The sequence below is a fragment of the Mercenaria mercenaria genome, chromosome 4, assembly GCF_021730395.1.
Source record: "Mercenaria mercenaria strain notata chromosome 4, MADL_Memer_1, whole genome shotgun sequence".
Lineage (NCBI taxonomy): Eukaryota > Metazoa > Mollusca > Bivalvia > Venerida > Veneridae > Mercenaria > Mercenaria mercenaria.
Genome location: NC_069364.1, coordinates 32,221,464 through 32,247,913, shown reverse-complemented (window position 1 = coordinate 32,247,913; position 26,450 = coordinate 32,221,464). Strand labels below are relative to the sequence as shown.

Here is a 26,450-nt window from a genome sequence, read left to right as displayed (position 1 = left end):
TTTTTATCATGCCAGATAATAATGTAACCATCTTGATCAGTTTATCATCAAATAATTTAAGAAGTTTTTGGCCTGAACATATCCCAACAGCCAAACGCTCCACTACTGTCTATTTCACTCGACCCTCGCTTCCAAATACAATACTTAATTATAGAAAAATGATTTAATGGTGGACCAAGTTAATACATTTGACCAGCACTCTGTCAGATGATAATAAATAAAAAATTTAACAGGCATCGTTGACCCCCCCCCCCCCCCCCCCCCCCCCCCCAAAGACATTTCACACAACAGTTCCTTCTAGACCTTCATTTCCATTTCTGCCTGAACAGTTTCTCAATGACTTCTTAAATGATTTGCTGTATAATTTCAGTGAAAAAAAAAATGTATCTAACAACATACATGTACAATGGGTTGAACATGGTTTCCCTAATCAAGTCATGATTCCTGGAATAACTAAACGTTCAAAGAAAATTACGTTGAAAAATTCATGGTTTCTCTTTTCACTCTATCATTCAATCAATAATCAATATTGCAAGTTCGGGGCTGAACCGACAATTCCTGTTCATTCATACTGGTTACCATTAACACAACACTGTAAATATTACATTTACAATTCTCAAAAGGTATTTAATCACCTTGGCATGAAACTGTTGTAAATACTACAGACTTATGAACAGTGAAGCAAATATAGGTGTTCACAGATCAGCCCTTACATGCACTTCTGCCCTTCATTCTCAAGATTTATTTCAAACTAACTGTGAATAACTTCCATTCATATTTCAGTAAAAATGCTGACATTTTAACATTCTGAAAGACATACTACTCTGCATTTATAACCAAATGAATGAAATGAACACACTTTAATGATTAGAGACTAAAACTTTCATTGCCCTTAACTAGATATCTCGCCTTCTTCCAGGTCCATGTCAACATTTTGCACACTTTCTGTATTCTCTTCAGTAGTTTTGTCTAGTTCTACCTTGTTTTCAGAGGCTGTATCTACTTTTTCCTCGCTTACTGGACCATTATTTTGACTGGATTCATTCAAATTTTCATTCTGCTCTATATTTTCTTTGTTACTCTCAGTGGTTTCACTTACATTTTCACTTTTTTCTTCATTTTCTTTGTTATCTGAGGTTTCTGTACCATTACCATTACTATTATTCACATTTTCATCAACATTCTCACTAGTTTCACTAGTTTGCACATTATCCGACACATTTCCTGAATTTTCAACAGCAATACTTTCTTCTACTTCAGTTGCTGTTGTTCCTTCATCTCCTTGAGCTAGTGTTGTATCATGTTTTTTGTCATCAATATTTTGTTTCTCATTATCATTTTGTTTCTCATTATCAACGTCACTCCATCTACTCTTGCGTGACCTATCTCTGTCTCCACGATCCCTGTCTCTATCACGGTCCTTTCTGTCTTCACGACGATCATCTCTCCTTTTCCAATCACGATCTCTGTCTCCGCGATCCCTATCTCTGTCTCCGCGATCCCTATCTCTACTCCTATCCCTTTCACGAGACCTACCATGATCACGAGATCTATGTCTATCCCTATCTCTAGAATCTCGTCTGTCACGACCCCTATCATCATTATCCCTTTCTCTGTCATGGTCACGACCCCGGTTTGATCTATCACGTGTTCCAGATCTGTCTCTGTTTCTATCATCATCATTATTTCTAGACACAGTTTTCCAGGTATTAAATGGATAAACATTACTTATATCCTGTTCAGCTTCTGGTTCATTCTCTTCGAAACTGTTAATATTTTCCTCTGGAACTTCTTCCCCTTCTTCAACTTCACCAATATCCTCTTCTACTGGCTCTTTAATGTCTTCATTATTAAAGGATTCACCTACAAAAGTGTCCTTAGGTTTTAAATCAAGATCCAGCAGGGAGACTGGACCTCTAATGTTTCCAGGATTTGGACCTCTGGGACCGCCAAATCGTTGAAAGCCTGGCCCACCTTGCATATTACCCATAAAAGGTGGCCCTCGTGGTCCTGGACCACCCATCATTTGATTCATAGGTCCCATTGGACCCATATTTGTTCCTCCCATTTGCGGTCTCATTTGTCTAGGTCCGCCCATTCTTGGGTTCATGTTCCATGGCTGATTGGTAGGTCCAGGAGGTCCACCAGGAGGAAATCCTCCAGGAGGTGGCGGACCCATCATTCTCATTGGAGATTGATCCATACCCATAGGTGGCATATTCTGAGCCCTTCCGAACTGCCCTGGGGGTAAAGAGGTATTGTTTTGGATAATTTCAGACCTATCCTCATTTATTTCATCATCTTCCTCCATGTCATCATCCTTGTCGTTGCTGTCTGGTGGCCACGCCATTTCTGGTTGTTTTGTTCCCTGACCAGCCAGCATTGAAAGTCTCTCGCCCAACTGACTAGACTCCGATTGCTTGGTTGTTGGTGGCATGTTGTTTGGACCACCCATTAATGGTCTTATTGGGCTCCCAAACCCTGGTGGAGGAAGTCTGAACCCTGGTGGTGGCATGTTAGGATTAAAGCCAAATCTCGGTGGCCCTCCTGGACTCATTCCTGGCATCAACCCAGTGGGACGAGGTGGCACTGAAGGAGAGCTTGGTACTACACCTGAAAATATATACAGACGTGTTTCTACTTGCACATTATAGCACCAAACTAGTTGACATAGGATAATTTAAACTAGAGCTATAACTAAAGGTAACTAGAAAATGCTTTTGTAAAAAAGCGCACGTCTCCCCCAATGCAAAGTCCTATAGGCAAGAAGTCAATAGGGGTCAGGAGCAAAAGTCAAAGAGACACTGATGGTTGGCTGAAATAGGGATCATCTACTTGGCATGTCCAGTCATCCCGCTAAATTTCAACACTCTTGGACTAGTGGTTCTCAAGTCACTGTTCAGGCTCCTGTGACCTTGACCTTTGATCAAGTGTCCTCAAAATAAATAGGGGTCATCTACTCTGCATGTCAATCATCCTATTAAGTTTCAACATTATAGGTCAAGTGGTTCTCAAGTTATTTCCAAAAAATGATTTTACATGAACAGGCCACTGTGACCTTGACCTTTAATAGACTGACCCAAAAATCAATAGCAGTCATCTACTCTGCATGTTCAATCATCCTATGAAGTTTCAACATTCTGGGTCAAGTGGTTCTCAAGTTATTGATCGGAACTGGTTATCAATGTTCAGGCCCGTGACCTTGACCTTTAACGGAGTGACCCCAAAAACAAAAGGGGTCATTTACTCTGCATGAACAATCATCCTATGAAGTTTCAACATTCTGGGTCGAGAGGTTCTCAAGTTATTGATTGGAAATGGTTGCAAACTTGAGTTGTCTTCTTTTTTTTTAAGCATATTATAGTAATTTCTATCACACATTTTACTATTAGGTAATTATGAATTAATAATCTGCGTAGATGAATCATAAGTGGATATAAAATTACAAATTCTTCTCTTTTCGGCTATATAATTTCAATGCATTTTCCTTTCAACAAGTATCTCGGTATATTTTCATGGGTAGTTTCCACAAACCATTTGTAAGATTTGTCACAGGTGCAGCGAGTGAAATCACAGTCAAAAAGTAAGTCAATTAAATAACGGGTAAACAGACAGATATCAAAGCTAAAACCTCCTGTACTGATTTATTCCTTGAAGATAAACAAGTGATAGTTTCTAGAAATGAAACTTACCAGCTGTTGTAGACATTATGTTCTGTATCGTCTGTGCTAGAGAATTGGCAGCTGCAGAGCTAGGTATACTCATAGCTGGCATTTGTGGTATAACCCCTGCACCAGGCTGTAATTATAAAAACAACAACATTTGATGCAAGTTTTTAAATACCTCCTGCAAAGTTTGAAACACTAGATATTTAAAGTTTAATAGCATTTTAGCAGAAAGAATTATTTCCAGTTTAATACCCTTCATAAATTGCTGATATATCTCCAAGAAGAACAAGAGCTCGTCGAACACGAAATGCCCCCCTTGATGCATTTAGTAATTGCACAAGGAACAGAAATTATATGCTCACTGTAAACAAAAGTTCTACCATTCTGGTTTAATCTGACCTTGACCTTTAACCTAACAAGAGATTACAAAGTGATCTTGGTGCCATCCACTGAGTCATTTTTGAATGTTCCAAATTTCAAGACTAGCTCAAGGTCAAAATCAAGGTCAAATTTCATTTCGGTACAAAATAATGTGTATGTGGTCCAAATTTGAAAGCTGTGGCTTGAGAAATGTGAAAGTAGGTCACTAGATCAATATCAAGGTCAAAGTTCATTTCGGTAGACAGAAATATGCATGTGCTTCAAATTTGGAGGCTGTAGCTTGAGAAATGTGAAAGTAAGTAGTAAGTAAAAATCAATGTCAAATTTCAATTCAGAACACAAAAATGTGCATGCGGTCCAAATCTGAAGTCTGTATAATCAGAAATGTGAAAGTAGGTCACTAGGTCAATCTCAAGATCAAAGTTCATTTCGGTACCAAAACTATGCATGTGGTCAAAATTTGAAGCCTGTACCTTCAAAACTGTGAAAGTAGGTCATTAGGTCAATTTCATTGTCAAAATTTTTTTTGGTACACAAAACTATGCATGTGGTCCAAATTTGAAGGTTGTAGCTTGAGAAATGTGAAAGTAGGTCACTAGGTCAAAATCAAGGTCAAATTTCATTTCGGAACACAAAACTATGCCTGTGGTCCAAATTTGAAGCCTGTACCTTCAAAAATGTGAAAGTAGGTCACTAGGTCAAGGTCAACTCATGTCAAGGTTCATCTTGCCACTCAAAACCATACATGTGGTCAAAATTTAAATGTTGTAGGTTATTGACAAGAAGATTTTAAAAGCTTTTCCCTATATAAGTCTATATGAACCATGTGACCCCCAGGGCGGGGCCATATTTGACCCTAGGGGGATAATTTGAACAAACGTGGTAGAGAATCACTAGATGATGCTACATTACAAATATCAAAGCCCTAGTCTTTGTGGTTTGAACAAGAAGATTTTCAAAGTTTTGCCCTATATAAGTCTATGTAAACCATGTGACCCCCGGGGCGGGGCCATATTTGACCCTAGGGGGATAATTTGAACAATCTTAGTAGAAGCCCACTAGATGATGTCACATACAAAATATCAAAGCCCTAGGCCCTGAGGTTTTGGACAAGAGGTTTTTCAAATATTTCCCTATATAAGTCTATATAAACCATGTGACCCCCGGGGCGGGGCCATATAAGATCCCAGGGCAATAATTTGAATCATCTTGGTAGAGGACCACTAGATGATGCTTCATACTAAATATCAAAGCCCTAGGCTCTGTGGTTTTAGACAAGAAGATCAGAAACCGTTTTAACTGTTCCTGGCCAATGTGACCTTGACCTTTGACCTCAAAATCAATAGGGGTCATCTGCTGATCATGATCAACCTAACTATCAATTTTCCTGACACTAGGCCCAAGCGTTCTTGAGTTAGTGCCCGGAAACCTAATTACTGTTCCTGGTCAATGTGACCTTGACCTTTGACATACTGACCTCAAAATCAATAGGGGTCATCTGCTGGTCATGACCAACCTCCCTATCAACTTTTGTGACCCTAGGCCTATGCGTTCTTGAGTTATCATCCGGAAACCGTTTAACTGTTCAGGATCACTGTGACCTTGACCTTTAACATATTGACCTCAAAATCAATAGGGGTCATCTGCTGGTCATGACCAACCTCCCTATCAACTTTCATGATCCTAGACCCAAGCATTCTTGAGTTATCATCCGGAAACCGTTTTACTATTCAGGGTCACTGTGACCTTGACAGACCTCAAAATCAATAGGGGTCATCTGCTGGTGATGAATAACCTCCCTATCAACTTTCATGATCCTAGGCCCAAGCGTTCTTGAGTTATCATCCGGAAATGGATTGGTCTACATTCCAACCGACCGACCGACATCTGCAAAACAATATACCCCACCTTCTTCGAAGGGGGGCATAACAAAACAATATACCCCACCTTCTTCGAAGGGGGGCATAAAAAGAGTCAACAATAAAATGACGTTATGTTCTCCAAATATATCTTGCACACAGGAAGAGCAACAGCATTTGCTGTCCTATGAAAGAACAGGACTTGCAGATGACAAACAATTCAAACACTACATGCTTCTTAGGTATCTTTAACATTGGGTGGAAAAAATACACACAGACATTGGAACTGGATGAGGGTGTTTTGGAAGGTCTCTTTACAATGGTTAAATGCATCTAGCAGTTCAGGGGAAGAACTTGTTTAAATGTTTTTCTATATTTAGCTCCAACGGCCCCCAATTAGGGACCAGGCAGCCCCCATTTCAACAAGTTTGAAAGAGGACCTTACAATGATGCTACAGGTCAAGTCTGTTGAAGATCCATCAAGCAGTTCGTGAAAAGTTGTTCAAAGATATTTCTGTTTTTAGCACTAGCAGCCTCTAAAATGGGCAGGGTGTCCCCATTTTAATTTTTTTTGAAGCGGACCTTCTATGATGCTACAGACCAAGTTTAATGAAGATTCATCAAGCAGTTCATAAGAGGAAATTTTAAAAGGTGTTTTTATTATTAGCTCTAGTGGCCACTAACAGGGGCCAAGTGCACCCATCTGAACAAAATAAAGAGAGGATGTTGCAATGACGTTACAGACTAAAGTTCAATGAAGATCAATCAAGCAGTTCATGATAAGTTGTTTAACCTTGAGCCTGCTGGTGGCAAGTGTTTTTGCCTTTGCGACCAAGACAAGCATGCACATTCGTGCAGGCTGATCATGGTCTGCACTGTTCGCTATTTTGTCAGTAAATTTTCAGTGTACACCTCTCTGATTAACAAGTGGTACTGCCCAAATTCAAAGATGGACCAGTCCATTTTAAAGATTTAGCAGGGTAAAGGTTAAAGGTATTTCTATTTTTAGCTCTAGCGGCCCTTAAATGGGTCTGGGTTCTCAAATTTGGGAGCAGACTTTACATTAATGCCCCACACAAAGTTTAAAGAAGATGCATCATGCAGTTCATGAGAAAAAAGTTGTTTAAAGGTATTTCTATTTTTAACTCGAACACATTGTCATTTAAACAATGTTGGACGAGGGCCTTATCATGATGTCACAGACCAAGTTTTATGAAAGTTAATAAAGCGGTTCATGGGCAGTTGTTTAAAGTTTTTTCTGTTTTAAGCTCTAGCAGCCCCTACAAGGGGCAATCGCCCAAATTTGAACAAGAGGGTCAGTTGAGCTTAACAAGTATGCTCACGGGCAGAATGTTGAGCCCGCCAGCTGTCAAGTGTGACCTTGACCTTGGACCTAGGGACCTGGTTCTTGCCCAAGACACTCCATCTCATAATGGTGAACATTCATGCCAAGTAGCATCAAAATCCCACCACGCATGAAGAAGAAATGCTCTGGACAAACTTCATTTGACCTTTGACCTCCAACTGTGACCTTGAACTTTAAGACAGAAACATGGGGTTTGAGCATGACATGCCTTCTCATTGAGGTAAACATTCATGCCAAATATATACAAGATTGGTCAATGCATGTCAAAGTTATGGTCCGGACAAAATTGGACAGACGCACACATGCACGCACATACACAAAGCCCCTGAAAGTGGCGACTATATCGAGCTCACCACAAGCGGGCTCGACAAAAATATGAATGGATGGACAATGGATAGTCAGCAATCACAATAGCTCAACCCGAGTACTTGTCAACTAAAAATATTTCTGGACAGACTATAACTCCCAAATACAGCCTGGTACATTCAAGTCCTAGCAATATGCACAAGTTCACTTCCTCATGATACATTTCTGTAAGTCTATAGGGAGTACAGGGAGCAAGATTTTGTGACAGATAAGGCTGCAACAACTTGAGGTGTATAGATATGTAAGTTGAATTCTAAGTAGAATGAACTATCAGTTATTTAATGTAATAATGTAATTTTGTTAAAGGATTTCCGAATCAAATAATTAAGAATATTTCACTTGCAAAGCAGTATTTTAGGCTGACTTGGCAAAATCTATCAAATGCACTAACTGGGTTGAATTTAATATTATTCTCTATTGCTTTATAATGTCAAAGACAGTAAAATTCTTACTGGTCTGACCCCTGGCATGGTGGGTACTTGAGATCCTGCCATCATCTGAGGTGGTGCTCCCGGTGTCATAGGCATAGCCTGAGGTGGCATTCCGGGCACAACTGGTCGCTGCATTGGCATCATTGGCATTCCAGGCATCATACCAGGCATAGGTGGCATGTTTCCCGGCATCATACCTACTCAACACAAATATACAGATACATGTAACAAACTTCAAACTTTCAAAATTTAATTTATTTAACTCTGTTGCTATTTGATTTCAGGGTTTGGAATGAATCACATTTTGTAGGTACTCGACTTTGTTTACTTCAGATCTGAACTTGCTGCTTCAAATGAATGTTTCATTTAACTATGAAAAATTCCAATCTGATAGTTTGGCTGTGAAGTTCTGAACATGTGTTAATTTTGATTATGACAGATGGACATGAGGATTTAACGAAACTGCCGAAGCAAAAGGAATTAAAGAAACAGCCGAGCAAAAGGATTTAACGAACAAGAGGACCATGATGGTCCTGAATCGCTCACCTCTTCCCACATGACCCAGTTTTGAGTATGACGTCCTTTTTTCTATTATTTGACATAGTGACCTAGTTTTTGAGCTCATGTGACCCAGTTTTGAACTTGACCTAGATATTATCAAGATAAAAATTCTGACCAATTTTCATGAAGATCCATTGAAAAATATGGTCTCTAGAGAGGTCAAAAGATTTTAATAATTTTAGACATACTGACCTAGTTTTTGACTGCAGTTGACCCAGTTTCAAACTTGACCTAGATATCATCAAGATGAACATTCAGACCAACTTTCATACAGATCCCATAAAAAGTATGGCCTCTAGAGAGGTCACAAGGTTTTTTTATTATTTGACCTACTGACCTAGTTATTTATGGCACGTGACCCAGTTTCAAACTTGACCTAGATATCATCAAGGTGAACATTCTGACCAATTTTTATGGAGATCCATTCATAAGTATGGTCTCTAGATAGGTCACAAGGTTTTTCTATTTTTAGACCTAATGACCTAGTTTTTCACCGCACATGACCGTTTCAAACTTGACCTAGATATCATCAAGATGAACACTCACACCAATTTTCATACAGATCCCATGAAAAATATGGCCTTTAGAGAGGTCACAAGGTTTTTCTATTATTTGACCTACTGACCTAGTTTTTGATGGCACGTGACCCACTTTCAAACCTGACCTAGATATCATCAAGATGAACATTCAGACCAATTTTCATACAGATCCCATGAAAAATATGGCCTCTAGAGAGGTCACAAGGTTTTTCTATTATTTGACCTACTGACCTAGTTTTTGATCGCACGTGACCCAGTTTCGAACTTGACCTAGATATCATCAAGGTGAACATTCTGACCAATTTTCATGAAGGTCTCATGAAATATATGGCCTCTAGAGAGGTCACAAGGTTTTTCTATTTTTAGACCTACTGACCTAGTTTTTGACCGCACATGACCCAGTTTCGAACTTGACCTAGATATCATCAAGATGAACATTCAGACCAACTTTCATACAGATCCCATGAAAAATATGGCCTCTAGAGAGGTCACAAGGTTTTTCTATTATTTTACCTACTGACCTAGTTTTTGACGGCATGTGACCCAGTTTCGAACTTGACCTAGATATCATCAAAGTGAACGTTCTGACCAATTTTCATGAAGATCTTGTGAAATATATGGCCTCTAGAGTTGTCACAAGGTTTTTCTATTTTTAGACCTACTGACCTAGTTTTTGAAGGCACGTGACCCAGTTTCGAACTTGACCTAGATATCATCAAGGTAAACATTCTGACCAAGTTTCATGAAGATCTTTTGAAATATATGGCCTCTAGAGAGGTCACAAGGTTTTTCTATTTTTAGACCTACTGACCTAGTTTTTGATGGCACGTGACCCAGTTTCTTACTTGACCTAGATATCATCAAGATGAACATTCTGACCAACTTTCATAAAGATCCCATGAAAAATGTGACCTCTAGAGTGGTCACAAGCAAAAGTTTACGGACGGACGGACGACGGACACCGCGCGATCACAAAAGCTCACCTTGTCACTTTGTGACAGGTGAGCTAAAAAGCCAGAGCAGAAGGATTGAATGAAACAGCCAGAGCAAAAGGATTTAAAGAAACAGCCAGAGCAAAAGGATTTAACAAAACAGAGCAAAAGGATTTAAAGAAACAGCCAGAGCAAAGGATTTAACAAAAGAGCCAGAGCAAAGGATTTAAAGAAACAGCCAGAGCAAAAGGATTTAGAGAAACTGCATTGAATGAAACAGCCAGAGCAAAGGGATTTAAAGGAAAAGTCAGAGCAAAAGGATTTAAAGAAACAGCCAGAGCAAAAGGATTTAAAGAAACAGTCAGAGCTAAAGACTTTAGAGAAACAACCAGAGCAAAAGGATTTAAAGAAACAGCCAGAGCAAAAGGATTTAAAGAAACAGCCAGAGCAAAAGGATTTAACGAAACAGTCAGAGCTAAAGGATTTAGAGAAACAGCCAGAGCAAAAGGATTTTAGGAAACAGCCAGAGCAAAAGGATTTAAAGAAACAGCCAGAGCAAAAGGATTTAACAAAACAGTCAGAGCTAAAGGATTTAGAGAAACAGCCAGAGCTAAAGAATTTAGAGAAACAACCAGAGCAAAAGGATTTAAAGAAACAGCCAGAGCAAAAGGATTTAAAGAAACTGCCAGAGCAAAAGGATTTAACAAAACAGTCAGAGCTAAAGAATTTAGAGAAACAACCAGAGCAAAAGGATTTAAAGAAACAGCCAGAGCAAAAGGATTTAAAGAAACAGCCAGAGCAAAAGGATTTAACAAAACAGTCAGAGCTAAAGGATTTAGAGAAACAGCCAGAGCAAAAGGATTTAAAGGATCAGCCAGAGCAAAAGGATTTAAAGAAACAGCCAGAGCAAAAGGATTTAACAAAACAGAGCAAAAGGATTTAGAGAAACAGCCAGAGCAAAAGGATTTAAAGGATCAGCCAGAGCAAAATGATTTAAAGAAACAGCCAGAGCAAAAGGATTTAACAAAACAGAGCAAAAGGATTTAGAGAAACAGCCAGAGCAAAAGGATTTAAAGGATCAGCCAGAGCAAAAGGATTTAACAAAACAGCCAGAGCAAAAGGATCTAAAGAAACAGCCAGAGCAAAAGGATTTAGAGAAACAGCCAGAGCAAAAGGATTTGAAGAAACTGTCAAACCACAAGGATTTAAAGCAACAGTCAGACCACAAGGATTTAAAGGTGGTCAATCACATTTATGCAACATCTTTCACTTTTCTTGTATACTACTAGAGAATTATTTAAGGAACAAAAAGACCCATAACATAGTGTTAGATCCCTGTTACAGATGTATATTTTAATGACTTTTATAAAATTTTGCTATTATCACCCTTTATTATGGAATTATCTAAAACGCTGAGTATTTTCTTTTATTTCAAAGTAATTTCTAGTTTTACATTTGCATTTGATAGATACTGGTATATTTCAACAATCTGAACTAAAACACAAGTTTTAAAGCCATGTCTAGCTTCTAAATTCATTTATTTCCAATCTATCATGGTTGTGCAACCAAGATAGGAAAAGGGAGATAATAATAATTTTTCAGACTTGCATTTCTAATGAATTTCAACTTAATATATAGTTGTCAATGCAAATAATGAACAAATATAATACAATACGCCTTATATTTATATCATGCCTTAGGCAAAGTACATTCATCAAATTTATATTTATGCTTAAATAACACTATCTTGGTTGGGCAACCAGGATATGAAAACACCACCAGTGAACATCTATCATGCATAAAGCTCCCAGTGAGCATCAATAAGTGTAAATGATCAGATGATACGGTTTGGAACAAAACCATTGCATGATCAAAAGAAACACAAAGATTTAAGGAAACAGTCAGAGCACAAGGATTTAAAGAAACAATCAAACAGTTAGAGCATGAGGATTTGAAGAAACTGTCAGTTACACATACCCATCATAGGTGGTTGTCCTGGCATCTGGGGCATGGGTGGTTGCCCTGCCATGTTTATCATTCCTGCTGTATTTGTAACCTGACCTGTTGTGGTGACTGGTGGTTCTGTTTGTTCTACTTTCACTTTCTCTGTTGGTATATCTGAAATATAATGCATGTTATTGTGGATGTACACATATATAAATTGTAGGGAAAAACTATCCTAGATTTACTGACGACCTAATCAATGATTTCTGTGAAACACTATATAAAAGGAATTTAAAGTTTTACTGGTGCAGGAAGACCTATGTTGCCATAGGAAATAATTCACAGTTCAGATGAAAGAAAGACTTGAAAGGTTAAAGACAATGTAACATTAGTAACAAAGAGTGGCTGACTGCCTAGTGTATTAAAAATTGCAATTTTGGACAATTAGGTACCTTTCAAATGGTCTGGTAGAGATACACCATCTATTATTGCCCCCTCTAGGAAAGATGAGAGGTCTTTTGGCAGGTTGTCCCATGGTATATACATAGAACCTTCATCCAAGTCCCAGCTGTCTTTAAACTCTGACTCTCTTATACCTGTACTCTGTGCCCATGCTGTCTGTGAGATAAATATCATTCAGTTTTAACAAACATATGCCTGAAATTTTTTTTTATTACAAAAAGCATCACCTTAAAATTTTCAACACATACACATCTTGATACCCTCTACCCATTGTGTTCAAATTTAATCAGCACAACAGATAGTTTGTACCGCAACTTTTCCTTGTGCGCTGCTACAAATTTACCATGTGGCCAGTTCCTTTTAAATTTCATTTGAGAACAGGCATAATGCACCTATAATTTATAAAATCAATAAAATTGTGGATAATTATAAATTAAAGTGATGCCGCAGTAAAATAACGGAGATCAAAATCGGATTTTAGGACTTTTAGAAAGTGGAATTATGTAACCAGTGGTCGATAGACGTTTTAACATCAACAGATGGACAATTATCGTGGTTGCTTCAGCGATACAATCGTACTGGCTCCATGTTGGACAGTCCGCTACCAGGGGCAACACCGCAACGTTAGAATGTTTACAACTGTCAACGTCATATACGTAATCATAAACTTAGCGACATCAACTGCGAATATAGTCGTTGGGACAAGGGGTCGACCAATCCATAGAACCACAGTGATTAAACAATTACGTAATTACAGAATACGGTGCCGCTGGCCAGCCAAAGTTCTCGTACTCACTGTACGTCATCGACTCCAATGGGTACCTGCCAACATCATCAACGTGAATTGGAACAGGGTTTGTTTTCTGATGAGTGCAGATTCAATTTGTTCAACGCAGACAGAAGGGTACGCGTGTACCATCGTTGTAATGAACGTTTTGCAGATAACTGTGTTGTGGAGCATGAGTGTTACGGCGGCGGAAGCGTTGTGGTTTGGGCGCTATCAACAGTAACTTTAAGTCAGAACCAGTGATTATGCAACGGTAATTTGAACGTGCAAAGCTATATACATCAGACTGTCATGCCCGTTGTCCTGCCGATATTCCAGCAACGTACCCAAATTACATTCATGCAAGATAATGCTCCTCCCTACCTAGCCAGAGTGACAATGAACTTACTGAACAATAACAACATTCCTGTGTTGCCGTGGCCGATTTTATCACCTGACTGTAACCCTATAGAGCATCTGTGGGATGAGTTTAAACGTCGAATACGTCAACGTCCTAACCCTCCAACAAACGTACAGAGTTAACAAATGTACTGGTTTATGAGTAGGGGCGCATTCCGCGTCGAGTCTACAGTAATCTTTGTCGTTCAATGCATTCTCGATTTCAGGAAGTGATCCAGAGAAATGGGGGACATACCTGGTATTAATGTTTAAGCTGACTGATGTGGAATACAGAGCAATTACGTAATAATGGAGAATGTATAATCATCGTTACATTTTTTACATGGATTGTTTATCAGTTGCTGATTAAATTAATTCCAAGTTTATGAGTGTTGTTTAATTAGTTTTTCTAAAAACTCCCAACAAACATGTTGTTTCATTTTCGTATCTCGTCAGTATATATGACAATCAAGGGTCATAACTGTGGTCGTGACAGAAATCTGGAACAAAATCCCAAGTGCAACACTTCACATACTGAACCCAGACTTACCTTCAGTGCACTTCCATTTAGTTTATGGCCCTTCAGTCGGTCTATGGCCTTGTAAGCATCTTTTCGATTGCTCATTACAACATAAGCACAACCTCTGGGAGGCACCATCTATAAAAGAACAAGACACTCGTTAACTTTTCTTTTTAACTTCATTTCCAGGTCTATCATTTTCACTTGTGAAAATCAGCAACTCTAGCCAGCATATAGCCTTACCTAAACTTACACTACTATTCGGAATTTTTTTTAGACTGTTATCCATTTTTATTTTCTGTCAAATAAACATTCATCAATAATTCTTGGTATTTGATTTTGTATAAATAAAATCCAAGGCATGGACATATCACCAAACTGTTGTCTGGAAATAAGAATTCAAAGATAATGCTTATGTGTGTGTGGCCAGCACACAACTTGTGATAAAAAATATATAAAAAGTTCCAAAACAGATAGGAAAGATTTACAAAAGAAAATTACCCCGAACTTTCAAAAATTTCTGAAGTTAATGACAACATGTAATATAGGTTGTCTTTACACTGATGTCTAAATCTAATCATCCTTGAAGTGCGCTCTGCATGTCACCTTGAAATGGTGAACATTCATGCAAAGTTTCTTTAAAATCCTTGAAGCAGTTAAAGAGTTAAAGAGCGAACATGAAACAAAGTCATATGACATTGGTTCCCCAAGTGTGACCTTGACACAAGCCATCCGAAACATGCGCTCTGCGTGTCATCTTGATGTGGTGAACATTTGTGCCAAGTTTCTTTAAAATCCTTCATGCAGTTCAAGGGTTACAAGGCAAACATGAAGAAAGTCATATGACCTTTGACCCATATATGTGACCCTGACGTTGAAGTGAGCTATCCAAAGCATGCGCTCTGCACATCGTCTTTATGTGGTGAACATTTGTGTTAAGTTTCTTCTAAATCCTTCGATGGGTTAAAGAGTTACACAGCTGACACCTTTGACCCCTAAGAGTGACCTTGACCTTGTAGAGAGCCATCTGAAACATGCGCTCTGCATGTCAACTTGATGTGCTAAACATTTGTGCCAAGCTTCTTTAAAATCCTTCAAGCAGTTCAAGAGTTAGAGGGACACAAAACAAAGTCATATCATCTTTGACCCCTGTGACCTTGACCTTGAAGCCAGGCACCCAGAACATGCACTCTGAATGTCGTCTTGATGTGGTGAACATTTTGGACAAGTTTCTTCAAAATTCTTTAAGGGGTTCAACAATTACAAAGAGGACATGAAACTGCTAACAGACGGACACCGGCATCATAACATAATACGTTCCTTCGGGCGTATTAAAATTGTTCCTGAAATAACACAGATACAGACCTTTTCGTCATTGTGTGATGCTGTCATTAACTCTTGAAACTGGGCGTCACTTTCTAGATGTCACCCTATGTCACACCTTTACACAGATTATTAATATATGCTTACATTAATATTTTCCACAGGTCCGTATCTTTCCAGTTCAGTCTTCAGTTCATCCTCAGATGTAAACTTGTTTAAATGTCCAATCCATATTGTTGTAGTGCAAACTGAAAATGTAAGCAAAAACCTCACATCAAAAACTATAACCTGATAGATACAAACTGTCTTTCTTACAATACTGCATGCTGATGGTTTTTATGTACATACAAATACATGCTACAATTTTCATAAACTAGTACAATATAATGTATTTGCAATTGCCATGAACATTTTTTATAATGAAATCCCTCAAGGAAACTGAAGTACTCCTCCGTAGCATTTGTTTTCTAAAAGCCTCAACTTAATATTTTCTTTGACTTGTGTAATAAATTTGAATTTTAAAGACAGTAACCTAATATTCTCTTTGCAGAATATGACATACTTACTGGTAACAAAGTTTGCTCTCACAAGAGGCAGACCCTTCTTCTTTCTATCTCTTTCCCTCTCCTTCTTTTCTCTGTCTTTTGACCTGCAAGTTATACAAAATAGCAGAATTTCAGTCTGTAGGTGAAATTAACAAGAGAGCAATATAAGCCGTAATTTGCTCACCTGACCCAGAATATTTGATCTTGAATAAACATATAATACACTAAATCATAAATGGTAATATCTGTGTTTAGCATACAAAATCACAAAACAGGCCAAATGCCCTCATTTAAACAAATTTGAGCAAGGACAATGATTCTACATACCAAGTTTGATGCAGATCCATGACAAGAAATAGTAAAAAACATTTCTATTTTTCGTTCTAATAACCTCAATACCCTTATTGAGGCCAATTATCCCCCTTTTGAAAAAAAAAATTGGGAGAGTGCATTACAATGATGCTACTGGCCAAGCTTGATGAAGATCCATTCAGCAGTTAATGAGAAGGTTTTTTAAAAGGTTTTTCTATTTTTATCTCTTGTGGCCCCTATAAGGGGCCAAGAGCCCCCATCTGAACAAACTTGAGAGAGGGCAGGGCCTTGGCATAATTCTGACGACAGACAACAAATGATGGACGACAGATCATCCACCTATTACTCTGAACTTTTGGTGCAGGTGAACTTATAAAAAACAAATTAATAATAAAGGAAATTTTGTTAAAGGTCCATTACTAAGGGAAAGTGAGTTGGCAATTTTTTTCATAGCCAGTGCATAGACTTCTGCAAGACACTAAATAATGAAGATTGGCAGGTCAAAATTTACAGAAGATCTTTGGAACTCAAAGAAATGTATGTGTATTGTGTTGAAATTTCAATGAATTGACAGAATGACCCCCCAGGTCTTTTTAACTTTCTTCATACTTCATAGAAAAATAATTGTACATATACTGCGATTTATTTCGAATTTCTACATACCAACTTTCATTTTCCAATAAAATGAAATAGTTTCTGTGCTTTTTAAAAGAAATTAAAATGTTCACTTTCCTTAGTATTGGACCTTTAATCTAAGAACAGTTTTTTTCCTGGATAACAAAAACCAGCACTAACCTTGACCTCCTGTGTCTATCTCGTGATCTTGATCTTCGCCGACGGTCCCTGGACCTTGATCGTGATCTTCTGCGTCTTTTAGGTGTTCTGAAAATCAAATGAACTTTCAGCTATGATTTTAACTAATTATTATTTATTCATACTACTCCAAGTTTAAAACTTGTTCTGCTGTGGAAGTGAAAGAGTTAAAGTTGTAAACAAACTATCGGAATGATTTAAAGGAATTTAGTGGAGGGTCACTCAAGGAACATTGCTGCTGAGAAATTGTTTTCAAATCAAGCCAGATTAAAATTTTCCATATAGTCATATAAAAAGAAGAGGGCCCTGTATTGCTCACCTGACCTATTTCTTACCCAAGATAACACAGTATCTAATTTGGCCTAGATTTCATACAGACAAACATTTTGACCATGTTTTTAAGTAAATAACATAAATCATTATCAAAGTTTTTCAATAATTTGACCTATTAACATTCTGGCAAACTTTTATGAAGATCAAGTCAACAATGTTGTCTATAGTGTGTTTACAAGGTTTTTCTATGATCTGACCCAGTGACCTAGTTTAAGATGTCAGATAACTCAGTCTTAGTTTGTACATAATTTATTTAAGGTCGATTGTGAAGGAAGTTCTACAACTTACATTAATCACTCTCGACATCTCATTCCTGATGGAATCCATCGCCATGGTTTCACAGAGACAGACATTCTAACAAAGATTTCTGATTATCAAGTAGAAAATGTAGCCTCTACAGTGTTAACAATGCTTTTTACAATTTGATCTAGTGACCTAGTTTTAAGATCTGAGGTAACCGAGTTTCGAACTTGACCTTATTTCATGGAGTCGGACATTTTGACAGTGTTTTTTTTTAAATCATCTGTTAACAAAGTTTTTTTATGATTTGAAAGAGTGACCTAGTTTTTGACCTCAAGTAACATGTTTTGAACTTAAACCTTAAATTCATAGATAAGGTTTTAGGAAGATCAAGTCAAAAATGCTGTATCAGTTACATTCTGATCTGACCAAAACTATGATCTCTAGAGTGGTAACAGTCACACTGCTGATGAGGCACAATGGACAAAGGGTGATCACAATAGCTCATCATGAGAATTTCATGCTCAGGTATGTTAAAAACTAGCACCGCACAAAGCAGTCATGTTTTTTAACAAATCAACATGGCCTGAAGAAATTTTTAAGGTCATGCAAGGAGTATTGCAGTGAAATTATTTAAAACTCTGGCTGGCTGTTCGAGATTTTCAAACTTTTCCATACAGTCATGTTGGGAAAACTAGTCCCACATGGTGGCCATGTTTTTTGAGAAAACAGAATGATCCGAAAAATCTTAGTAGAGGGTCATCCTAGGAACATTTCTGTGAAATTATTTCAAAATGGGACAAGCAGTTTCTGAGAATCATTTGGTTGCTTTGGCAACTAGAATTCTACATGTATGAAATGGATTTGAAGGAATCTGAAAGGGGACTATTCATGGACCATTCCTGTGAAGTCTGTTTTAAAGTGGTTTATGTTTGTTTGGGTTTAACGCCGTTTTTCAACAGTACTTCAGTTATATACCAGCGAGCAGTTCACCTAGTGTTCCTGGATTGTGAACCAGTATAAACCTGTTCTCCGCAAGTAAATGCCAACTTCCCCAGATGAAATAGAGGTGGAGGACAAACGATGTCAGACACAAATGTCTTCTATGGAGAACATACACTCCTCCTGGGGATCAAACTCACCACCACATGATTCATAGATCTACGCTCACCCTACTGAGCTAAGCGGGCAGTTTTAGTGGTTTATGATATGTACTTAAACAAGAGCAACGCCTTGTGGGTGCTGACGCTCATCTGATTTTTTTTTGTATAATAGAAAAATTGTCCTACCCATGATTTTCTAAGTCCAAGAAGGGCCATAATTCTTGCAAAAAAAAGGATGGAGTTATGTTTCTTGGTACATAGTCAGCTTATGATGGTGAACAACTGTTGCAAGTTTCAAAGCAATAGCTTGAAAAGTTTAGGAGAAAAGCTGACCTAAACATAAAACTTAAACAATAATCTGATATTTTCTAAGTCCAAAAGGGGCCATAAATCTTGCAAAAAGCAGGATGGAGTTATGTTTCTTGCTGTACACGGTCAGCTTATGATGGTGAACAAGTGTTCCAAGTTTCAAAGCAATAGCTTTTATAGTTTAGGAGAAAAGCTGATCTAAACATAAAACTTAACCAGGCAACGCCGACACCGATCAAGTGATGACAATAACTCATCATTTTTTTCCAAAAAATCAGATGAGCTAAAAAGAAAAACAAGAGGGTCATTGACCCTAATGTGCCCACCTGTGTAAAAGGCTTAAAGTGTGTTTGTATAATGTATTAGTACAAGTACAGAGTTAGGTTTACATAAATTTTGTTCGTTTGTTTTGGGTTTATTTTAGGTTTAAAGCCGTTTTTCAACAGTATTTCAGTTATCTAATGGCGGGCAGTTAACCTAACCAGAGTTCCTGGATTCTGTACCAGTACAAACCTGTTCTCCACAAGTAACTGCCTACTTCCCCACATGAATAAGAGGTGGAGGACTAATGATTTCAGACACAATGTCTTTCATCAAATTGTCATGGAGAACACAGCCCTGCCTGGGTATCAAACTCATGACCCCAAGATTCGTAGATCTGTGCTCTCCCTATTGAGCTAAGCTGGTGGACAGGTTTTCATAAATAAGAGACTTTAGCTATTATGGATTCAAAGTTTCTTTTATATTAGTCTTCCTTATATAAATGTTGCACATAATGGGCAATAATTTGAACAACTGTGGTAGCCAGTCAAACCCTGATATCACACACAAAATACTAAGGCTCTAGCTATTATGGCTTCAGAGAAGACTTTCAAAGTTTTTTATATATAACTAAAATTATAAGGCCATCGTAAATACATGTCACACACAGGGCCCTGGCTAATTCTGACCCTAGGGCAATAATTTGAACATTTTTTGGTAGTGGTAGTGGGTCAAACCCTTATATCACATGCCAAATATCAAAGCTTAAGCTATTATGGCTTCAGAGAAGAAGATTTTTCAAAGTTTCTTATATATAAGCATCTAGTATATACATGACACACCCAGGGGCGTGACCATTTTTTTTACCCTAGGGCAATAATTTGAAAAATTATGGTAGAGAGTCAAACCCTGATATCACAAGCCAAATATCCAGGCTCTAGCTATTATCACTTCAGAGAAGAAGATTTTTAAATTTTGAAAGCTGAAAACCCATTTTTAACCATAGTGACCCATATATTCAATGGACAGGAACACTATGGAATGATCATTTGTGTAAAATTTCATCAAAATCTATTCAGTGGTTTTGGAGATGTTGTTTAAAGAAACTGTGACATCTGACGGATGCACACAAGCATAATGGACATAGCGTAATCACAATAGCTCACCATCAGATGAGCTAAAAGTTGTGAAAACTGATGGTCATCCAATGATCCTAAATGCTATCATGAGCATTTCCTGCTCAGGTGAACTAGAAATTCAGGGAACAAACAGTGTCTCTGCATATATATATTCTTCACTCCGAAGTAACAGTTCCTGGATTACAAATGAAAGCTCAATCTATTTAGATAGCCAGGTGTATTTCTTTTATTCAACAGTGTTAAAAATTGATATACCTAGATCGGGACTTGTCCCGAGATCTGCGTCTCCTCTCCCGTCTATCACGATCGTCTCGATCCCTAAATTGTTGGTGCTCACGGAAATCCTCGTCTTGAACTTCTTCCGTGTACTCTCCCTCTTCCACAAAATCGCCATCAGGAGCTGGAGGCTGGGAACCAAAAGGTAGAGGTGGTTGCTGAACACCCTTTATATTGCCAATAGTGCTTTGTTAGTATGAACACTAAACTAAGCTGTATTAGTGATTGATGTAAAATCATTTATCGAAATCACGCAAAAGTCAATTCTATACTGTTTATACATAAAATCTGCAGTCTGAAAATCTGACAGTTATAAACTGAAATCAGTTTGTCTGATGAGATATTTATTTTCATTTGTAACTCAAATAACTACTTATCATTTGTAACTAAAATTACTACTTATCATTTGTAACTCAAATAACTACTTATCATTTGTAACTAAAATTACTACTTTCATTTGTAACTCAAATTACTATTAACTGCTATCAAAATCATTATCTCATCTTCATGACTATTTAAACCCTAGCTGCAAGATTAAACTCAAGATTATCTAGTAAACGGCAACTCTTTCTTAACCTCTTTGATAAATGATTTCACTGAAAAACAGTAACATGCAACAAGACAATGACCATTTATCAAGTTATCAAAATTAACAATGATAGGTTAAACCATTATTTCATCTAGAGCTGCTTTTAAGAAAAGTGCATGTCTCCCACAACTGCCTAAACATCTACATTGGCATTTCTTCTCCATTATGTATCTGAGTCAACATGCACCAAGGCCTTATCACTGGCATCAGTATTTTCAGTAATTAAAGGGCCATAATTCCGATGCGTCTCGGCCAATTTGGCTAAATCAAACTTGGCCGAGGACTTAACGGCAAACACATTTTGTTCAAGTTTGGTGAAGATCGGATGAGAAATGTTCGACTTAGAGTACAGACAAGATTTGTGACAGACAGACACTTATAGTGACAGACAGACAGACACACAGTAGTAGTATGCTGACTTAATGCATTTACAACCTATTTTTTCATTACTGTTACATTTTGACAGCTTTTCAAAACAAGAGGACCATGATGGTCCTGAATCTCTCACCTGTCCCAACATGACCCAGTTTTGAACTGAGTATGACGTCATTTTTTTTCTATTATTTGACATAGTGACCTAGTTTTTGAGCTCATGTGACCCAGTTTTGAACCTGACCTAGATATCATCAAGATGAACATTCAGACCAACTTTCATACAGATCCCATGAAAAATATGGCCTATAGAGAGGTCTCAAGGCTTTTCATTAATTTGACCTACTGACTATTATTGATGGCACGTGACCCGTTTCAAACTTGACCTAGAATCATCAAGATGAACATTCTGACCAATTTTCATTAAGATCCATTCAAATATGGCCTCTAGGAGGTCAACAGCTTTTCTATTTTAGACCTAATGACCTAGTTTTTGATCGCAAGCTGACCCAGTTTGAAATTACTAGATATAATCAAGATGAACATTCAGACCAACTTTCATACAGATCCCATGAAAAATATGGCCTCTAGAGAGGTCACAAGGCTTTTCTATTATTTGACCTACTGACCTAGTTTTTGATGGCACATGACCCAGTTTCAAATTTAAACTAGATATCATCAACGTGAACATTCTGACCAATTTTCATGAAGACCTTGTGAAAAATATGGCCTCTATGGAGGTTTTTCTATTTTTAGACCTACTGACCTAGTTTTTAACCACAGTTGACCCAGTTTCGAACTTGGCCTAGATATACATCAAGATGAACATTCAGACTAACCTTCAATAGTCCCATGAAAAATATGGCTTCTAGAGAGGTCACAAGGTTTTTTTATGATTTGACCTACTGACCTAGTTTTGATGGCACTGACCCAGTTCAAACTTGACCTAGATATCATCAAGGTGAACATTCTGACCAATTTCATGAAGATCCATTCAAAAATGACCTCTAAGAGGTCACAAGTTTTTCTATTTTTAGACCTAATGACCTAGTTTTTGACCCAGCTGACCCAGTTTCGAACTTGGCCTAGACATCTCAGAGATGAACACTCAGACCAACTTTCATACAGAATCCATGAAAAATATGGACCTCTAGAAGGTCACAAGTTTTCTATTATTTGACCTACTGACCTAGTTTTTGAGGCAAGTGACCAGTTTCGAACTTGACCTAGATATCATCAAGATGAACATTCTGACCAACTTTCATGAAGATCTTTGAAAAATATGGCCTCTAGAGAGGTCACAGGTTTTTCTATTTTTAGACCTACTGACCTAGTTTTTGACCACACGATGACCCAGTTTGAACTTGACCTAGATATCATCAACATGAACATTCTGACCAACTTTCATAAAGATCCATGAAAATGTGACCTCTGAGAGGTTCACAAGCAAAATTTATGCACGGACGGACGACGGACGCTGCGCGATCACAAGCTCACACGTCACTTGTGACATGTGAGCTAAAAAAGAGGCCATGAGCCGTATCGCTCACCTGACTATGACCTAAAGATCATCAAGATTAACATTCTGACCAATTTCATTAAGATATGATCATAAATGTGCCTCTACATGTTAAAAGTTTTCCTTGATTTGACCCCGTGATCTAGTTTTTGACCCCACATGACCAGATTCGAACGTGACTAAAATCATCAGATTAACATTCAAGTTTCATGAAGATACAGTCTAATGTGGCCTCTAGAGTGTTAGAAGCTTTTCTTTGATTTGACCTAGTGACCTAGTTTTTGAACCTACTGACCAGATTAATTGACCTATAGATATCAAGCTTAACATCTGACCCAGTTGCATCAAATACGTCATAAATGTGGCCCCTACATTTTAAACTAGCTTTTCTTATATCTGACCTGGTGACCTAGTTTTGACCTACATGACCATATTCAAACTGGAACTGAGATCAACAAATTAACATTCTGACCAAGTTTCATCAATCAGTAAAATGTGGCCTCTACGTGTTAACAAGATTTTCCTTGATTGACCGTGACCTATTTTTGACCCCATGACCAATTCGAACTTCATCTAAGTCATCAAGATTACATTCTGACCAAGTTTCATGAGGATAAAGTCATAAATGTGCCTCTACATGTTAACAAGCTTTTCCTTTGATTTGACTATTTTTGACCACACCTGACGGATTTAAAGTTGACCTATAGATCATCAAGCTTAACATTCTGACCAAGTTCATTAAGATATGGTCATAAATGTGGCCTCTACAGTGTAAACTAGCTTTTCCTTTGATTTGACCTGGTGACCTAGTTTTTGATCCTACATGACCCATATTCAAACTGGACCTTGAGATTATCAAGATTAACATTCTGACCAAGTTTCGTGAAGATACAGTCATGAATGTGGCCTCTACAGTGTTAACAAGCTTTTCCTTTGATTTGACCTGGTGACCTAGTTTTTAACCCCAGATGACCCAATATCGAACTCATCCATGACTTTATTGAGGGTAACATTTTGACCAAGTTTAATTAAGATTGGGTCAAAATTGTGACCTCTAGAGTGTTAACAAGCTTTTCCTTTGATTTGACCTGGTGACCTAGTTTTTGAACCCAGATGACCCAATATCAAACTCGTCCAAGATTTTCTTGAGGGTAACATTCTGACCAAGTTTCATTAAGATTGGGCCAAAACTGTGACCTCTAGAGTGTTAACAGTCAAACTGCTGACACTGCCGCCGCCGACGCTTTGTGCTCAGGTGAGCTAACAAGGTGAAGGTGTTGCCTATTGAGTAAAAACAACATACTGCAAAAGACATACCTGTGCTATCTGATGATCAAACTCTGCCTGCTGCTGCTCCAGGATTCTACGTCTTTTCTCCTGTTCCGTGAGTTCTGTTGTGTACTCGTTATTTTTTTGTATGGTCTGTGATACCTGATGGATCTGTTGCATCAGACCAGAGTCATTTAAGATTGTCTGAACATCTCTGAAACAAAATCATTCTACAAAAGTCAAACTTGCTTGAGCAAACTACATCTGTTAAGAGATCACTTTTTCAGTCCCTCTTTTTGTGTTGTTTAAGAAGACGATTTGTGTCTAGGGACCACTTCTTTTTCTTCCCTAAGAGGTCTCTTAATGCAAGTTGAACTGTATATACAAACAAGAGCTGTCATAGGAGACTGTTTGCTAGACTATTTCGATGTTGGATGGTGAAATAGGGTACATCTGAGGAAGCTGGAACAATCAATGAATTGTTTAAGGACTCCAATGTGGATAACCATATTGGAAATAGTTTAAGTTTGAGTCAAATGTATATAGTAATAACTGAGATAGAATGAAAGTTTATCAAAACATTAACTTAGTATAGGACAAAATTCATGGAATATTCCTGCACAAGTTACCTTTTTCTTCATTTTTAATACAAAATTATTCCTTTCCCCTATTACATAAATTTATGGAAAATATAGACAGTGTTAAAAGGGTGAGGGCTGACCTCTTACTCAAGGTTACAGTTTTAGAATCAGAGTAGATTTCAACAGCCTGTAAAATCCTTTCCTTAGGCTATATACAGATTAGAGATAAAAAGCAATCCTCTAGCATAATTTAGAATCTATGAATTTTTAAAAAGACTAACCCAGTAATATTTTGCTGTGGAGGCCTTTTATCTTCTTCATCATCACTCTCTCCATAGTCAAAATCTAGAAGTTTCTGTAAGGATAGAAAAATGTCTGAAAACTGGTGTCACATTGTTAACAATATATTTTTAAAACAATAGCTTTGTTTTCAACTGAATGTATATTAACATCAGACTTCTGTGTCTCAAGATACTATCAACCAGACGTTATTTTTAAACAGCTTTATAGAAAGGTCTACTTCTAACACTACAAACTAGTTTCCAATTTACCACTGGCAAAAGAAATGACAAAATCAAGAGCTTAGAGTGCAAAAACACAACCAACCTTGTTAAATCCTCCTTCATCTGGTTTAGCTTCAGTTTTCTGTAGTAGTTGGTTGGTCAGTGCTTGTATCTGTGCGAGTAAATTTGCGTCTATGAGAGGAGCGCCACCTGTTGGTTGCTGCATGAGTGCTGTCTGCTGTATCAACTGTTGCTGCAGAAGTTGTAACTGCTGTAACTGCTGCTGCTGAGCACTCAGACTTGTGTTACCCTGTAATATATCATCACTGCTTAACACAGATCCAGAGTAAGTAGTGATAACCAAGATCAAATTGACTCAACTGTCAAAGATCACTTTTACCTAAATAAGGGGATTTCTTTTCTCTCAAAACTGTAAAAATTATAATTTTTCAAATGGGAATAAGACCAAATGGCTAAAAAATCAATCGGAAAAAGGGCAATAATTCTGACAAAATGCATACCAGAGTTGTGGTTCTTATCCTACATAGTCATCTAATGATGATAAACTAGTATGCCAAGTTTCAAAACTGTAGCTCTTACAGTTTTTGAGAAAAGCTGGACATAAACAAAACATTTTACCAACGTGAGTCACGATCAAGTGACGACAATACTTCAATTTTTTTTTAAAAATCAGACAAAAAATGATCATACATTTTGGGTCAAAATTGCGTCTGTGTATTGCGTCAGTAAAGACTTTTAGTTAAAACAA

The 26,450-nt window shown here is 37.6% G+C and overlaps 1 protein-coding gene across 2 annotated transcripts in view; it reads right to left on the bottom strand.

Moving 5' to 3' along the window:
* Positions 1–254: 254 nt before the first annotated feature.
* The window catches only part of LOC123552800 (SR-related and CTD-associated factor 4-like), a 59,396-nt gene continuing 33,200 nt past the window's right edge, over positions 255–26,450 (bottom strand). The window contains exons 6-18 of one of the 2 annotated variants that reach the window (XM_053540887.1): positions 25,785–25,991; positions 25,460–25,533; positions 24,646–24,811; positions 20,828–21,015; positions 17,170–17,256; positions 16,084–16,166; positions 15,665–15,765; positions 14,225–14,332; positions 12,500–12,665; positions 12,081–12,221; positions 8,093–8,268; positions 3,693–3,798; positions 255–2,613 (exon numbers count right to left, since the gene is read on the bottom strand). In XM_053540887.1, the coding sequence (XP_053396862.1) occupies positions 893–2,613; positions 3,693–3,798; positions 8,093–8,268; positions 12,081–12,221; positions 12,500–12,665; positions 14,225–14,332; positions 15,665–15,765; positions 16,084–16,166; positions 17,170–17,256; positions 20,828–21,015; positions 24,646–24,811; positions 25,460–25,533; positions 25,785–25,991 (3,324 nt within the window). In that variant the 3' untranslated portion in view covers positions 255–892. The remainder of the gene's footprint in view (positions 2,614–3,692; positions 3,799–8,092; positions 8,269–12,080; positions 12,222–12,499; positions 12,666–14,224; positions 14,333–15,664; positions 15,766–16,083; positions 16,167–17,169; positions 17,257–20,827; positions 21,016–24,645; positions 24,812–25,459; positions 25,534–25,784; positions 25,992–26,450) is intronic. The other variant, XM_053540888.1, reaches the window with a different exon arrangement.